The sequence below is a fragment of the Dromaius novaehollandiae genome, chromosome 5 (assembly GCF_036370855.1).
Source record: "Dromaius novaehollandiae isolate bDroNov1 chromosome 5, bDroNov1.hap1, whole genome shotgun sequence".
NCBI lineage: Eukaryota > Metazoa > Chordata > Aves > Casuariiformes > Dromaiidae > Dromaius > Dromaius novaehollandiae.
Window position 1 is genome coordinate 18,094,886 of NC_088102.1, and position 17,808 is coordinate 18,112,693.

The 17,808-nt window shown below is 39.1% G+C and overlaps 1 protein-coding gene across 9 annotated transcripts in view; it reads right to left on the reverse strand.

The window, feature by feature from the left end:
* Nucleotides 1-14,959, reverse strand: part of PPP4R4 (protein phosphatase 4 regulatory subunit 4) — a 72,882-nt gene extending 57,923 nt beyond the window's left edge. For 2 of the 9 annotated variants that reach the window (XM_064512138.1, XM_064512132.1), the window contains exons 1-2: nucleotides 14,221-14,955; nucleotides 13,651-13,724 (exon numbers count right to left, since the gene is read on the reverse strand). In XM_064512138.1, the coding sequence (XP_064368208.1) occupies nucleotides 13,651-13,724; nucleotides 14,221-14,337 (191 nt within the window). In that variant the 5' untranslated portion in view covers nucleotides 14,338-14,955. Of the gene's footprint in view, nucleotides 1-12,504; nucleotides 12,594-13,650; nucleotides 13,727-14,220 lie in introns of those variants that run through there. The other 7 variants (XM_064512134.1, XM_064512133.1, XM_064512135.1 and 4 more) reach the window with 7 other exon arrangements.
* Between the last annotated feature and the right edge of the window lie 2,849 nt (nucleotides 14,960-17,808).

The window sequence follows — 17,808 nt, forward strand, 5'->3', positions numbered from 1 at the left end:
ACATATTATACTTAATAAGAACTCGTCTGAAAAAATTACTGACCCATTATTTTTCTACGTACGAAGTACAAGGAGAAAAGAAAAAAAAAAAAAAGAACACAGATGCTAGCCAAATGCTAAGAAGGTAAATTACTTCTGCTTATCCAAATCTATCTTATAGCTTAATTTAGACATGGGATTTCTTTTCATTCTCCAGCCTTATCTGTTGCATCAATATATTTCATCCACAGTGGTAACTATTTGTCGTGCATGAAAGAAACAAATGCCTTGAATGGCCTAAGATATACTAACATCTAATTAGAGTTTTTTTAAACTCTTGGGTCTTATAAATGTGGCATTTCATACCTAACAGATCCAAAAGCTTCTACATCATTACTTGTGTGTCTTTTAATCATGTATTCTCATCCCATCTGACCATGATATATTCCACGCTGCCTCAATTCTACAATTCACAATTTTCTTACTAGCCCTAATCTAGCATTTGTGGAAGTTGATGAGAATCTTCTTATGAGAAGTTTTTAAAGGTTCTTGAGCCAGAAAGCAGTATCTGTACATTTCAACCTCTCCTTTAGAAGAGCAGCTTTTAGGCCTAAACACATGTCTAATAGAAGGTATCACCTTCCTTCACATTTTCTCTTGCTATGAGTCTCTTCAATCACTTATTTAGTACCTGAGTATGCTACACTAATTCTATCAGCCTATCGCTAGAAACTCCTCTGCATAGCTGTAGGAGAAATACATCACAGCTTAGGAAAACAATTACTGCTCTGTTTCTGTATTACTTCATAAAAAAGCCTTCTCTATATAAGCAAGAGTTTGTTTTAAGGTAAGGACTATGGCAAAAGCCTGAAATTACCATTAGCCTCTAAGACTTAAAATACTAAAGTTTTAAGCCATCTTTCAAAAAAAAAAACCCAAACAAACAAACAAAAAAAAACCCTTTGTAGAAGAGACTTTTTTTTTCCAGATTCGGAATGACAAACTCTAAGTTGCTGCACCAACTACTGGAACATAGGCAAATCATACATAAATATACTTGGTATACCCGTTGACCACGCATTTTCAAAATTATACAGAAGAGGGGACCAAAGAAAATGGAAAAATAAGAATAGAGACATCAGAGACATGCCTAGTAGAGACATTATAATGAATGCTAAGTACAGAATGAAAGGATGCAGAAGCTTAAGTCAGTGAATAAATGAAAAGCCAGACGGAACAGATACAATAAAAATTGCTAAGGACAGACTACACTCATGGGTTTGAAGCTATGTTCACATAGCGTTTTCTCCCCACATTCAAGAGAAAAGAAGTATTACATATGTATCTCTATATATCTATCTGCATAATATATATATGGTAGATAACAGTATAATATAGATATATTTTAGATAGATATTATATATAATAAACTGAGCTCCTATTTCAATTTGAAAATTATGTGTGTAAAATTGTGAAAAACATAGCTGAATTTTCAGAAGCTCTTTTGAAGCATTAGCTGTTGAGGCAATTATTTTTTTCCCCAAGCAAGGATATCTGACTGTGACCTTAGAATGACTTTGAATCCATAACACTAAGATTCTACCAAATTATTGTTGTTAAGCTCAAAGGTCCTGGTCACCCAAAAGAAACAGTTCATGAAAAAAAAAAAAGAAAAAGAAAAAAAAAAAAAAGCCATGAACTTGCCCCTCATATAAATTAGCTTCTAGACAGCTTGGAATTGGTAAGCTTGGCTTGTTCTATATCTGTTCGTTATTCAAGTATTTCCAAACAGTATTAGAGATCTACTTCAAATTGCAGCAGTTACATGCATCAACAATATTATGTCAAACCGACATAACTACTGACTGTAGTTTTGTTTCCTTACCCATCAGAAGCAACCACAGGTCAAGGGCAGCTTTCCCACGGAAACATGTGAATAACTAAGAATTACTCCCATTTCAAGCTATGGTTGACTCACGTTCAGTCAAACAAAAAAAAGGTGCTTTACTTGGTTCACATTCAGTTTGGAAAGTAGGATGAAATTCAGCTGGTTAATTAAGATGAAGAAAGTCAGACTCAATTCTCAGAGAAATATATGGGATTCCTTCAATTGACAGCACAGGGTTTGGAGTAGACAGATAATTAAATAAGATTATACAATGAACATAAACAAGTCTTTTAAATTTTCAGCTCTCTGGCAGAATATTTTCAAATTGTAAATAAAAAAACTTATAATATTATAGATACAGATAATTAATTCATCTGTGTTTAGACTCCCATTAAAATGGTTACAAACACAATGCCAGGATCTTCCCACCTACCCAACGAGGTTTAGATAATTACAATCCCAGGCCTTAGTCTTAATTATGTTCTCTACCTTCAAAACCACTACTATGATCTTAAATGGTCTTTTGTTAGACTATTTTTTCCTCACATACTCATATTTTAAATTATTTCTAACAGTACAATTATCCCAAAAGGAGTTTGACATTCTGCAATGGAAAGAATAAATAAAGCATTTACCAGTAATTCCACCCACATTTACTAAAATTAGTTCAGAATCATCTTTAGAAGAAAAGAATATCTCTTGCCTTTGAATGCATCTTAAATATGCTCAGTTGTATAGATCCTTCACAGCACACCAATTTAAACTACCTGAATATCTGGCTTATCCATTTATTGTTGGTATCAACATCCTTCTATTGACATCAAAGAAACAGAAAAATTACAGTAGGGTAACCATTGATACAACACCATTTCCAGACTGCATTTTTTCTTCCTTTGTGTTTCTGTTATTGTTTTGTTTTGTTTTTTGGGTTTTTTTTTTTTTGCAAGCAAAGAAGCACCTCACTGATAACTAAAAATGTATCAGACAATTACTGACCACTAAAAGCAGTAAGTCAGTAAATCATTAGTCTAAACTCACTGTGGAGTATTAAAGCAATGCATTACTTTCATGAAAAATACTTTCACAAGTGACCTGACATGGCATCCTTGCAAATGTATATATATAGGTAGAATTTATCTTAAAAATAGCAGCTGGTGCTTAGAATTCCAATGTCATTTCAGTGTATCCAGAACTCTGAAGTTCTATACGTACATCAGAGGGACCACAGCATCTGTACATGCATCATACAAACCATCTCAACTGGCATACAGTCTTTTGAAGACCATGAGTTTAAGGCAAACTCTCAGTCACAGGGAAGACTGCATGACAGTAAAGGTAAAAAAATAAGACTTACATAGTTATAAGTGGAGGAATAGCATTTTGGGGGAAAAAAAATCAATTTTCTGAACTCTAGACTCAAAAAAGCATGAGCAACAGAATAAAAAATTACCTTGTACTTCTTTACTTCAGCAAAAGCATGTAAACTGAGTCCTAATGAGAAAAATCCCCCTCTTCATTAAATCAGTAAGTTGGGCATTGGAAAAGTAAATACTTTAGGTCCTAAGAATTAGCAATAAATAAATAAATAAAGACTCAAAGATACTGATGTTCATTTTCTTGACCTAACTACTTTCTGATGCATCTGTTTCAAATAGTGATCAAAGCGCAAGAAGATTTATCCACCCTTAAGAGTTAATTTTCCATATCAGTCTGCACTTAATCATTTATCATAAATTTACGGTTCAAGTGTTTTCTTCATGTATAATATAACAAGCATAAAAGATTCAAAAGAAGTTACAAGTAAGCCTTAAAACGCACCTACAATTGGCCTTATATGGAGAAACAAATTAGAGATAAACCATGTACTAAAGAAATAGCTTAATTTTAAGCAGTCATCATTCTTTTCTCCACTGACTTAGTGGTTTGTACTTAACCCAGCTGTAAAAGACAAGAATAAAAATAAATCTTGACCTGAAGACTATATCCTAAATAACTTCTAGCTCCCCAAAATGGCAGAATAAGAGGTACCCTAATCCAGATCTTTTCAGCGAAATTATATAAAGGAGATTAACTGTTTATAACATAAGAATTTTGGCACAAGCAGCAGAGGCAGTGACTCATGTTTTGCTATTTAATATGGACATAAATCCTCCTCCTCAAAAAGCTCAGCTACAATATCAGCAGTGAAAATGGCATCTTTTCTGCTTCTCCCTTTAAAGCCAGCATTTTTATCTCCATGCCTGCACAGCAATATAAGTAATGTTACCATGTAAACATGTCTACTAAAGCAGAAGTCCTTCACTTTTCTCTTTTGCATATGGTTATTCTGTCAGAGACAATACAATCAATTCATATTCTCAAAGAAAACACAGTTAGCATTTTTAAAGCATTTAACCGTCCCTCATCTCAATATAACTTAGAAATACTAATGTATTAAGAAAAGCAACATCTCTAAAAGTTTGAATAATTTCATATCCATTTAACATACAAGGAAATTGAGTAACAGAAGCTGGCAAGCAACTTCAGTAGAAACTAGAGAGCACACATTACCTTGGAAACTCAAACCACAAGCTAGTCAGCTGCAATTCTTATGTAGTACAGACAAATAGTAAATCATCCCATTCTGCAGACATAAAAGTAAAATTGTTTTGCACATAAATCTTTTGTGTGTGATTGAGTGCAACAAGGCTTCTCCTCCTGTGCAACTCCATTCATATCAGTCGAGCTATTACTGCTTGGACTCAGCTTGAATCCAACTTTCCTGCTATTCAGCTGGTAAGGGGAGTCAAGGTGGAGTTATATAGGCAGCTTTGAACAAGTACTATTTAATCTTAACATTAGACCTGCAATGCCTCTAGTGCTTAGTATTATTCTTCATTGTTAAAAAACGGTTAACGGGGGAAAAAAAAGCTAGTTGATACCCACCAAAATTAATCTGTTTTCACTTACAGAAATGTGAATTCACACTCTTTTTGTTCAAGGCACAATTAAAAATTTGTATACAAAACTATTCTCATGAGGAAAAGCGGGGGGGGGGGGGGTGCTCCATGACTTTATGCATGTATCTCTCCCCTCGCTCCAGAAAACCCTGTGGCAATTTTATGCAAAGTTATAGCAAATAATATCCTTCTGCTTTAAGACCTATTGGGGGGGGGGGGGGGAGTATTTTATTCACAATAAAGTGAAAGATTTAACAAGTGGAAGATTTAACTTTGAAAACCTATGAGAAAAATGCCTTAGGAGAAAATGTCTTTATTGATCTATTTGCAAAGCCAGAAGAACTTTCCTGAACTGAGTGATTATTGAAAAATGGACAAGAACAAGAAGAATGGATGAATAACTTAACTTTAAATCTCTGGTGCTGGGCACCTTAATTTATATAACTTACAGAAAATGTAAATTTAAAAAAAGAAAGTCTGAAGAGCTACAAATACCTTACTAACTACTTTTGACCTTAAAAGTCAATAATGGCAAGATTCCTAGTTACTGCCTTCAGCCTGCATCCATACACACTTTAAAAATTATACAATTCCATTCATACCAGCTAATCTATCCCTACTTATACTTAGCCTGAACCTGACTTTCTCATGCTATAGTGAATTTAAAGCCCATAGAAGAACAGTATGGCTGGAATTACACAGGAACATCAGGACTAAAAAACACATTGTCACATGTTTCTGTAAACACAGAGAGAGCAATTTTGGAATTACTCAATGAGTATGGAATATTCTCTAGCCATAGGGTTTGTTAGGCACGGGGCAGGTATCTAAAATCCATTAGTACTTAAGGAGTAGGTGGCCAAGATCTTCTCAATGATTGTTAATGAGTTCGAGGGAGTACAGCAATTCCATTCAGTCCTGCTGTGAACTGATATGACTGATGAGGAATGACTCAGCCTATCTGCACAAGAGCTGTTCCCATTCTCAGGACCCACGGCCACCCAACAACACACAATACACAAACTGCTCCTGACACAACCACTATCAAGATAGACAGGAAGTTTGATGCTTTTTTCCCTTAACATTAATCCCTCCTACGTTAACACTTTGGAAACAGAAAGATGCAAAAACGTTGATTTGAATGCAACAGAAGCCAAGTAAGCATAATTTAAATAAAAATATCTGCATCATCAAGAGTCCAGTCAAATATTAACATGGATGTGAAATATCTGGTATATTTTCCTGCTTGTATGAAAATATCAGCTGGAGGCAATAAGGCATGCCTCAGACAGACGTATCTAAGAGATTTAGCAGAAGTTTCCAAGTGGTTCTTTGTCTCTTTTCTCATTTTGTTTTATTATGACTCATAAAGCAGAAAGCCATTTTTCTCCCTTAGACAGTGGTGCTATCTGACAGACTATAGGGAATAAACATTTGATGGGAAAGACTTCGTGTTTTTAAAAGTGTTTCCATCAGATCAGCGAGGTTATTCACAGAGAGAGGAGAAACTTCAAAAACTGTAGTGATTGCGATAGCCATGCAAAACTAGTAATAGACTGTTTTGAGAACAGTTATGCAGCACTTCCATTGCTATCATATTCAAATGAAAAGATTTTTGCTACTTTTGAATCATTAGGGTATCTTTAAAAGTGTTTCTCTGAGGGAATAATTCTATCTTTGCCTAGAGATACCACTTCTAGCATCAGTTTTGGAACCTGGAGCTAGTCACTTTGGAATCTAAAGCTACTGTCTTTTTCAGGCACAGAGTCCTATAACAGTGTGTAATTTAACAGTTGATTCTCTAGCCATAATATGGGTTTTGCCAGACTATGTCAATAGAAGTCCTCACTGTAGAAATGTGGGTGCTTATAAAAAATTGCTCCCAATCTCCTTTTCTATCTGTCTTCAAGACCTGAAGAGAACTTCCCATCATGTTTTCTCCTGTTTTAAGATTTCTGCTTAAGTAATGAAATAAGCCTGGTTTCTTTTCTGTGACATTAAGCTTCAAGCTCCAAGACTTGACAAAGAGCTAGTGTCACTTTACCACAATGTTGGCATTTAGACCACCAGCTGGTGGAACAGAGGAGGAGAAAGAAAAAGCATTAGTAATGCTCAAGCTAACTTATTTAGCTAACAGCTAAATAAAGCAGCTCTACAAGCATACCCCAGAGAACAGGATTAGTTTTAAACCTCAGTGAAACTATTTCATGTCTCATTCCTAATTATTCCTGTCGCAGCATATCAGTTAAGGCACAGGCATTGATCTAAGCCTAGTCCTTGTTCCTGAAATTCTCAGAATTTCACCTCAAAAAAAAAAAAAAAAAAAGCTTCCCCTCACATAATAACAACAAAGCATGGAAATGCGAACTAATACATAACGGAGTGTTATTTGCCTCACCTTGTGGAAATCCAGAGGAGCATCTCAAAAAGCTCTAAACTGAAATGTTTGCAGAGGCATGTAACAGCACTAAGAACCAAGAACCATTGTTCTGAAGGGTCTCATAAAAGTACTTACACAAAAGACAAGCACTTGATTTTGGGGATGAGTAACAGTGCACGCTACTACCCTGATACTCTCAAAACCGGATGTCTAATACTGCTTTTAGGGGAAGAGTAGCTACCACACTGTTAACTGCTCCTGCTTCTCTTTGTCTCTGTGAAGTAGTCAAAGAGCAGGACCACGGAAGCATCACCCCATGATGCGAGAAGGAATCCCTGTGCCTTAAACTGGCCATGATGATTGTCCTCAAAACACCAGGAGTTTGTAAAAAAAATCCACCAGAAACTCCTTTCAGTCATTAGCATATTGCAATCACTATGTTACGGGATAAGTGTCCCTATGAAAGTGTTCTCGGATTTGCCCTAAATGGGCAGCCTGACCTACTCTTTGAGGAGTCTGTACCTTAGATTCATTCTAACACAAGACATTACGTTTTCACCAACTATATCCGCCTGCAGGTTCCATTGGATTTATCTTCACTTCCTGACCTGAACTAGTGCAGTACTAGTACATTATCTCTTGCCAAATCAAGCAAAGGATACAAACATAAATTAGTAATATTGAGCAGCATAAGGATAAAAGCTTCTCACAAGCACAAAATGTTGTTGTAAACAGTGGGAGCTTTGTAAGGAAGGTAATATAAAGGGGAATTATTAGAGTTATATACTTTCACATTAATTATGTGTCATCTCAAAATGAACTGTGCAGCTGTTAAAGTCATTTACTAAACGCCAATGCTCATCTAAACAAAAACAAAATAAACTCACCCTCCTGCTGGGCAGCATGCTATCCCTGTACGGGATTTGTCATGTAGAAACAAGGAAATATTGTAAATATTTAGCTGGAGAGTCTCATGAAGATCTTTTTTTAAGAGAGTATGATAAGGTTTTCCTTGGCTGATAGGGCAGGCTTTAGACATAAAAAAACCTCACAGCTTATTCAACTGTGTTTACTATTGAAAAGGGCATCCACAGTTACCTAGTTTCTCTTTTATTATATCATGCAAGCAGATGCTCTGAAACATAAATCTAATAGACATCTCCAGAGGAAAATTTGTAAATGCATAAGGAAGAGCTACCATTGATCTGACACATCACAGCACTCTCACAGACTTCCAGAAATCCATTTAATGCCAGAGGGCTCAAATATAACTATAGCTGATACCTTATACCCTCCAACCATTTCAATCAGTATTTGACTTCCAAGACTCAAGATCAGCCGAGCCTGACCTAAACCTATTCTACTATTGATCGAAAGGTGGTTTACCACCCCCTCCAGCTGTGACTTCCTCTCCTCTCATGCACCCCACTTATGCTAGCAGGCGTGGTCATGCAGTTGCGCATTTTGTTGGAAGTGATGTAACCAAAAAACTCACAGTTAATTATAGGTCAAATCAATTCCCTGATCTTGCTGAGACTGCAGGGCTGCAATGGTATTACTGCTGGCATGCAAAAAGTAGTAGAAACATGCAGCCAGGTATGGGAGAAAAGAACTACTATTCCTGATATAGTGAGAGCTTCAATCATTTTAACCTGATTGTGAAACTGTAACATGAGACATTAGCTCCATTAGTACCATAAACCAGCCAAATGTAGTGCTAAGGCTCAAAGATGCCATTTCACGCATTCCTATTCCCAGGCCACTACCCACTTCTCTTGTGCTGGCACAATGTTTCTTCAGCTTCATGAGGTACTGAAGCACAGAACTGATCTGGTTTAAAACTAACCACTATTTTCATGGTTCAAGTTTGGCTCAGATAAGTATCCAATCTGCCTGTGCAGGTGTAAGAGAGAACGTATCACAGAGCCTAGAACGAGCAGCTGGGGAAAGGACTGGCCCTGCCATCTTAATGTATTGATGAAATTGTGCCCTGAAAGTGGGAAAACTGGAAGAGATGTTTTTCTCTCTCTTCATTTTTTGAGGTTTCCTAGAGCACTAGCTTAATCTCTGCTCTGTATAATGTTTACAGCTGGTTCTTCAGGTGTAGAAAAAGGAAAATTAAAAAAAAAAAAATCACAACATCTTGTTAGTGGTTTTGACACATAGTTAATAATATATAATGCATAAAAAGATCATTAAAATTTGAGAATACTCTAGTTGATTTTGTTGCATCTTATTAAGCCATTTTTGATCATCTTTATGCAAACATGCTAAGTTTCTAGACATTGAACTCTTTCCAATTTACCTAAAATATCAATTGTGTCTTTAAAACTATGCTAAATGCTTTAGAGGGCTTTTGTGTTTTCTACACTGAAAGATAGGATCATTCCAAATACAAAGTACAGTATGCTCCCAAGAGGGTGAATAATTCAATCTTCCGCCTTAATAACTCATTATTACTCTGTTATTTTGAATATGACAGAAATGTCAAGGCCTGGAAGCTTTAGCACTAAGCAAGCACAAACAAATAGAAGTGGCTGAATACAAAATAATACAATATGCTCAACAATGTAAAGCCACTGGGGAAACCTATTAGAAAAGTCTTCAGAAAACAAACACTATACAGTGCGCATGCCAGTAAACATCCCTATATCCAAGCCAGATTCACACCAGACAAAGAATGCATATTTTGCTATTGGCTTTATGCCATAAAATGGTATGTTATAGTAAGACAGAAAAGAGTAGGTTACAACATCAACTAGACATCAACAAACATGCAAACTACGACCACTGGCAAAAGTTCACAGCAAGAATAAAAAAATCATTGTCCCTGAGCTGTTTATTGCCACTGCTTTGCCAGAGGTCACATTTCGCAGAAGAGCCAGCAGAATGCAAAGAATTCAGCTGCTTCAGTGCAAGATCCGGCAGCTTGTCTTAATCTGCTGATGAAATGGTTTTCAGCTAAGTCATCAGAATTGACACCAACATGGATTAGATGCACACAACTATTGTGCTCTCCTTTTTTTGCTAGAGGGGCAGCAACATCTAAAGCACATGCAGAATACAACTCTCCAGTCACTCCAGTTAGCCCTCCAGAATTCATCAAGTACTTGGGCTTAAGTTCTAAAACTTAGATCCTAAACACTTAGATATCTCACTCTCTTTAAGCACCTAAATCCATTTGATTTCAACAGGAAGTTCATAAACATCCCTGACAACCTGGTCTAAGAGAGCCCAGTTCCTCAACCAGAATCAAGGTTAACTGAGATTAGAACAAATGACAGCCCAATTTGCTACCACGTTCTTATTAAATCAGAACTTGCTCAGTCTAATTGCAGAACTAATTAAAACTGATTACTCTGAGCAACAATGATCTAAGGCTGCAGTCCACCCGTGCTTATGTCATATTAAAGTGACTCTGACCACCAAGAGAGCTATTGAGCCCCTTCCTTTTGCTTGCACAACTGTTTATATATACACACAGAGTGAGCCAAATCAAGGAGCTGATTTAGCTGAAAACTAATCTGACTATAAATTATTAGTTTTTAGATAGATCAATTCATCAGTCCAGCTCATGACACAGCTTTCTGAATAGCAGTACTGGCAGAAAAGAGAGACGCCTGAACGCAAAGTCATCCTTCCAAAAAAAAAAAAAAAAAGAAAAAAAAAAAAGAAAACAGATAGATAGATACTTGTTAGGATTATCAAAGTTGCAATTAGTAGTTTAAAATGTAAAACCCAAATATGACATGTAATGAGAGCAAACAAATTAAAAGGAAAACATATCCCTATGAAAGTAAGGTCCAAATCAGTATTAATATGTCAGTGTCCTTTCTGTGTGCTCAGTATACGTGTATAATGAGAATACAACGATCAGGAATTTACAAAACATATGACAAGATATCATGGCAAGATAAAGACTGTGGAAATATGAGATAATCATTAGATGGATATGAATACATGCTAGATGGGCAAAACAACTTTATAGACCGTGACATCAAGAACTAAAAGAATACGTCAGAAACTCTGCAGTATTACTGTCCAATTAGCAAGTAAAACAAGAGGTCAAAAAAGAAGAATGAACTGATGAAACAGATATGAGCTCTGGGAAATTAATACCTCCTCATCTATGCAGTGTAAGAAAAATCAGTCACAGGGGGCGGCCAAAAAAAACCCAAAAACAAAAAAAAACAATTGGGGCATCAAAAACCTCAGACAGTAAAAGGTTATACTAATCACTCAAAGTAGGGTGCCAATGCCAATGCCAAGGCGGTTTTTTTGGAAGGCGAGGAGAAGGGAAAACGAGGAAAGTGGCTGGGGTTTTTGTTTTTGTAGAGAACGAAGGCCATTACCACATGAGGACTCTCTCTGGGCTTTCATGTAAGTTAATTACTAAATATTGGCTTTGCTATATCAAAGTCTTTATTCGGTATTACTCAGCTCCATTGTGCTGTACAAGCAACACTGTTTTAAAGATATCCCCCTCACTAAATTAAAAATCTCTATCTTGTGGATTAGGGCTATATAAATAAGTGACAATAAAGACAACAATGTGATACCACATGAAGTTTTTTATATTCTTTGTAGATATTTAAGGTGAGAGATTTCATTTCTATTTTTGTTCTTGGGTTGGGGAGGGGAACATTTTGTTAAGGATATGGGTATAGCATCATCCTCTCCAAACTGAACACAACACAGCCAGCATGGACAATTCATTTCAGTCTCGCTAAAGCAAATTTTATAGTGGGATACTCGGAAAAGACAGTGTCCTATGGGATAATGTCAAGGAGAATCCCGTATAAGGGACAAGTTGAAAGAAGGCAAACAATGCATCTGCGGGAGAAAATAAGGCATGAAAAGACCAGGCTGACATTACCATCAAACAGGAAAAAAGCAGGGGTATTGTATTATAATTGATAAAAATATTGGAAAAGACAAAAATACATGCATATATGCATTATATAAAGGATACTACTTGTGTTACAGACAGCTTTTCAGCTCTGTTTGTTTATACTCCACTCAGTGCAGGAAAGGCAATGCACTATTGAACAACAAAAGCTTCCATTAGATTATTATATAAATATATCTGGATAATCACAGCAAGTGATTGCCTTGCAAAAAGCTTTTCAAGCAGAGATGAAGCTACCTTTCAGCAATAAGGACTACAAAGAGGCAAAGTAAGAACTTCATCACAAGGGAAAGAATATTATGTCTCCCAGAAGAGCTGTTCAGGTAGAAAGAAAGTAGATGAGGATGTCAAGAAGAGTTCAAGGCCAAGTGGAAAAGCAATTAGTAAGATGAAAAATATGAAGTCAAACCTTTTACCCTTTAACCAGGCAATGATCCAGTAACGACACATTGCTGGAAACACGATCTTTAATCAGGAAAGGAGCAAAGAGATCTGCTGCTACACAGAAAAAAAAAAAAAAAGAAAAAAATGAAGATGACCATGCTGATTGCTGCGAGATAAAAAAATAAAATAAAATGATATGCAACCACACTGGTTTCTCTAGATTTCCCTAGAGCCAAAAGACTACTCTGATTACAGGGACTACCTGCAGTAGCAGAAGTTTTAAAATCCTTTACTTAATAAAGAAAAAATTGGCATAAAAAACCCACACAAATAAAACTCAGTATCAGAATACTATTAGTGGACAAAAAAACTTACCTAAAAGTAATGCCACAATTAAGGCACTGAAGAAAATATATTTTTAAAACTGACGACAGGCATAGAGTACAAGGGCACTTAAAATAGCAGAATAAGCAAACTGGGAGGGAGCTGCAGCTGGTTCTCCAATTACTAGGTATTGTTTAAAATGCATATTCAAATCAAAATCCCTTAGAACATTTGTACTCAGAGATGACTTCTGCATCAGAGTTGAAAGAGATCTACGTTAGAAACCACCAGAATTTAAGCTATTCAAGTAACTGCAAATAGCTACTTTAAAGAGGAAGATAAAATGAAAAAACCGAACATGATAAATATTAAAATATCTTCTACAGTATTTGCTAAAGACTATGAAACTTATCTTTAAGTCTTCTTTTCAGATAGCCCAAATGTATAAAATATGCTCAGACAACTCTGTTATCAGTCTGTGATAACTGCCCATGCCCTAGAGCGAATATGAAGTCACTGACCAATTGCTCTTATTAACGTCAACACTAAGGGAATCTTGCAAAACCAACTGCAGGGAAAAAGATGAAGTACAACTCATTGTTGGTGAGGGCCATATTAGAAACTCAGCAAAGAAATATTTGTACGTCCACACAGGCATCCTATTCCATCCAAGTTTAACAAAATGACAGTGTCTATTTTTATCTTGCCTATATATTTAATGTAGTAGAAAGTATAAAACAACTACTACTTAAAGATAGAAAATAAAAGGACTAAAGAGTAATAGCACAAAAATCTGTATGTCAGCATGATGGTCAGCAGTGTTTCACCATAATACTTTAGGAAATACCTGAGTAGATAAACAGCCCTTTCAATATCATTGAGTTCTTCATCAACTGTCAATCTTTCTATTTCTTCTGGTGTCTGTCAAGTGTGAAACAGAGATTATGAATTTAAAATGCCATACTAGTTCCTCGTTTTAGCCTTCTTAAAACAACCCCTTCCTCCCCACATTCAAGCATAGTTACATGAGTAATTTGAATTTAATCCTTGAAATCTCTAGCCAATTATTTCGAATTCAGTCAAATAAATCCTTCACCAGGAAGAGATGGGATATAACAAAAGTACAGTTTCATGTCAGATACTCTCATTATTAATCACTTAAAACACAGCATAAATAAGTCACACACAAATTAAAGGCCTAAGATAGTCTATTTTTTCCAGCTTAACATTCTTACACTGAAAATATTAAATTCCTGCTATACAGAAGTCAAGACTGTATATTCCAGCATAACTGGAAACAATCTTTAACATTCTGGTGCTGTAAAAATAAACTGCCTGGTCAGTTGGCAGCGCATTAATACAAGCAGAAACGATTTCAAATGGATTTTAAAGCAGCATTCAATTTTGAAGTATATACCTTCAAGCTCCTGCGCACTGGCCTTTCTATAATAGTTAGTTCCTGCAGGTCTTCTATGTATCCGAACAAATTGCTTTGAGTAAAATCCATTTTGGAGAAGAAGATTATTGGATGCATGTAACAACTAGAGCCTCTGGCAAGCGACGCTCTCCCGGAGTCTCACATCGCACTGAAGGAGAAAGCGCTGACACCACGCAACACCCCCTCCGAGTCTGCGAGCAGCGCCTGCCTCTCGCTGCCGGCAGCCGCCGAGCCCCGCCGCCAGCAGCGGCCTCGCCTCGCCTCGGCGCGCACACTGCGGCAGCGGCCGCCCGCCTCCGCCACAGCCTCCCGCCGGCAAACTTTCTCCGGCCGCGCCGCTCCGCGCCCCGGGGCGGGCAGGGGGCGGCTCGCCGCTGCCCGCCGTCACCTCGGGGCGGCGGAGCGGAGGGAGAGTTTGCAGCCAACTTTCCTCCCTCGCGGACTGCCCCTGCGCGCCGCGGGGGGCCGGGGGCCAGGCCGCGTCGGGGCCCGGGGGAAGGCAAGGGGGGCGGCGGGGGGCGGCAGGCGGCCGCGGATCTTCCCCCAGCGCAGGGTCGCTCCGCGCCGCTCACGGGAGGCGCCAGGCGAGGGAGCGGCCCCCCGGCCGGCGAAGCCTCCCCGGGCGCCGTCTCTGCCCTCCCCGCCCGGGGGAGGGAGGGCCGCCGTGGTGCAGTGTCGCTCCCCGCCCCCGGCCCGCTCCCTCAGCGCCGCCCCCGCGACGCCCGGGCTGCACCCCGCCCCCGGGCAGCGAGTGCCGCGGCGCCCGCGCCGGGACGACCCCGGCCCCGGCGCCTCAGCGCCCCCCGCGCGTCGCCAGCCGCGCGGAGCCGCCCCCAGCCACCGGCACCGGGGCCGCCCCACCGCCGCCGAGCCCGTCGCCGGGGCAACGCGCCGCTACAGCGGCCTCGGCGGGGCAAAAGAGCTTCCCGAGCGCGGCAATATGCGAACGCGCTGGGGGCGCGGGCGCGACGGCTCCTCGCGAGGGCTGGGACACGCCCCCCCGGCGGCCGTTATCCGCCTCGCGCCCCCTCCCCGCCCCGCGCGGCAGCCCACGCCGCGGGGGCAGGCGCGCGCCAGCGGGCTCTGCGCCATCACGGCTGCCCGCAGGTGCTTCTGTGCGTGGGTCCGCGCTCCTGGCACAACCCGGCCTCTCCTGCCGGGGGATGCGTCCTACTGCCGGGGGCCTCAGGCAGCACAGCCAGCCCCGCTCGACCTCCTCCCCTTCCACCGCCACCCGCAGTGGAAGGGGCCCCCCTTCCACCGCCACAGCCTCCATGGGCTCCCCTTCCACTGCCACGGCCTCCACAAGGCCCCCTTCCACCACCACAGCCTCCATGGGCTCTCCTTTCACCGCCACAACCTCCACGTAGCCCCCTTCTGCTGCCATGGCCTTCATGGGCTCCCCTTCCACAGTTGGGGCCCCCTTTCCACTACCGTGGTCTGTGTGGGGCCCCCCTTCCACTGCCACGGCCTCCATGGGCTCCCTTTCCACTACCGTGTCCCCCATGGGGCCCCCTTTCCACTACGGTGATCCCCTTGGCTTGAATAGTGTCCCTTCCTTCTGGGTCAGGTGTGCCAGGACACCTTCACTACGTCCCGTTCCACTACCAGGACTATTTCAAAACGGAATTACTCACAAGAAATCTCCTCTTTTATAAGCCTTTCTGATTTTAATGAGAAGTCCAAAGCAGGTTCCTCCCCTGATGAATGCTTTTAAATTAATCTCAAAAAAAAAAAAAAATCTTCTGACATACTTGGCATGGAGTCTACAATGAAGACTCATTTCCACTCTTCACCTTTTTTCTTACCTTTGCAGTCCTTTCTTAGGGGTTTGTTACCCCGCAGTTAGATGTGTTTGGAAATTGCTCTGAAAAGCTTGTGATTTTTACTTTACCTGTTACACATTCCCAAAGAACTAATCTGTAAATCAAATTGTTCACAGAGAAGGTGAAAATTTGGGAAGTCTCAGAATGTGCTGCAATGCCTAAATCAGCTGGGATATGAAAGACCTGGTTTGGAGGATACACTAGGACATGCCAAAAAATGGTTTCAAAGAAAGAGTGTGCACTCTGGACTAAGTGCTAGAATCTTCCGTGCAGTATCCAAGCCAAGAAAAGGGGAAAAATTCAGTAGAATATTTTTGGATTATTTCAGAAAAGGAAAAAAAAACAGTAATACATTCTGAGTCAACTCAAAATTCATTCTGTTTTTTCAGCTTTTAACTTTTTAACATATTTTTTACTTAGACTAATCTTTAACAGAACATTTCATTTTGAAATGAAGAGCTTCATTAAAGAACAAAATTAAATTAAACATTTCAATCTATTGTTTCCCTTTTTTTCTGTTAATTTAATATTCCACAAAGCATAAATGCCCTTTGCCTACTGTACACTATGTAATCCATGCACTGCATAATCACAGTTCTGCCAGGACTTGGCACCTAAATTGAGTGTGCAGAAGTTTGATTCAGTCTGTTCACTACCACCAAGATGGCTCTTTCTTGCAGTTCACCAAACCTTTCAAAAATTCAGTTTTGATGTTCCATCTAATGTCTTAACCGTACATTCCTCCCCTCATTTCCTTGTTTCATACTTAAGCCACTATCTCCTTCTGTTAATGACCACAGTACTTTGACTGCAGTAGAAGCATGACTGAGATTTACGTTTTTCAATTCACAATCTAGGTAAAGTTCCTGATGTGGAAATATTGCCTCAAGAAAATGAAATGGACAAGAGCTTCTTTGCATATAAAAGTCCAGATTCAAAGGTGAATGTTTTGTTAGTGCTTAGCTTAATAAATGTTAAATGCATTTTTTTTAGATTAAGATACTCCAAAACAAGATTTCTTACTCCATTCTGACTCCAAGGAAGAATGTGTCCACAAAAAGCTACTCTTCAAAAAAACCAAAAAACAAACAAACAAAAAAAACACCAACACCCTCCTCCATGTGGCGGCAAACCTGTAAGAACGTTAACCTAAAAGAACCACACAGAAAAATCTGTCTAATTAAGAACAGTTCTTGAAATGTAGTATATACAAACCTCAGTAAGATAAAAACATTATTTAGCATATTTTCCAGTTAGTTGCTAAGAAACTGTTGCTTCATTGTCCTATTGTCATTTCCAAAAACAATCTGATTGTTCTTTTGCTGCTTCTGTCAACTCATTATAACAGCTATATAGTTAAAAAGGGTATAAGGGAAAACACTGGAACGTACTCTTTGTGCTTTCATCACCTGTGAACCGCTCTCCAATATTCTTTCCTGTAACTTAGTACTCTCCAATAAGATCTAAGACACAAAAAGGGTTTAAGATTATTTTATATGTACACAGAAGATACCCTTTTTTATGCAATATGACATTTGTAAGATTACAATCACTGCATTCTTTATTCTAAGAAAAGTTAGCTCTCCTGCTGTGTCTAATCTGCTGTCCTGTCTCCAAAAGGAGTTAACAGCACATGCATGAAGACAAAATAACAAGAGCAAATATATAGTGCTATTTTTCCTCATACCTTGCAGGTATTTGTAGAATTTCTGATCTGGAGTGAGATATAATAGCAAACTGC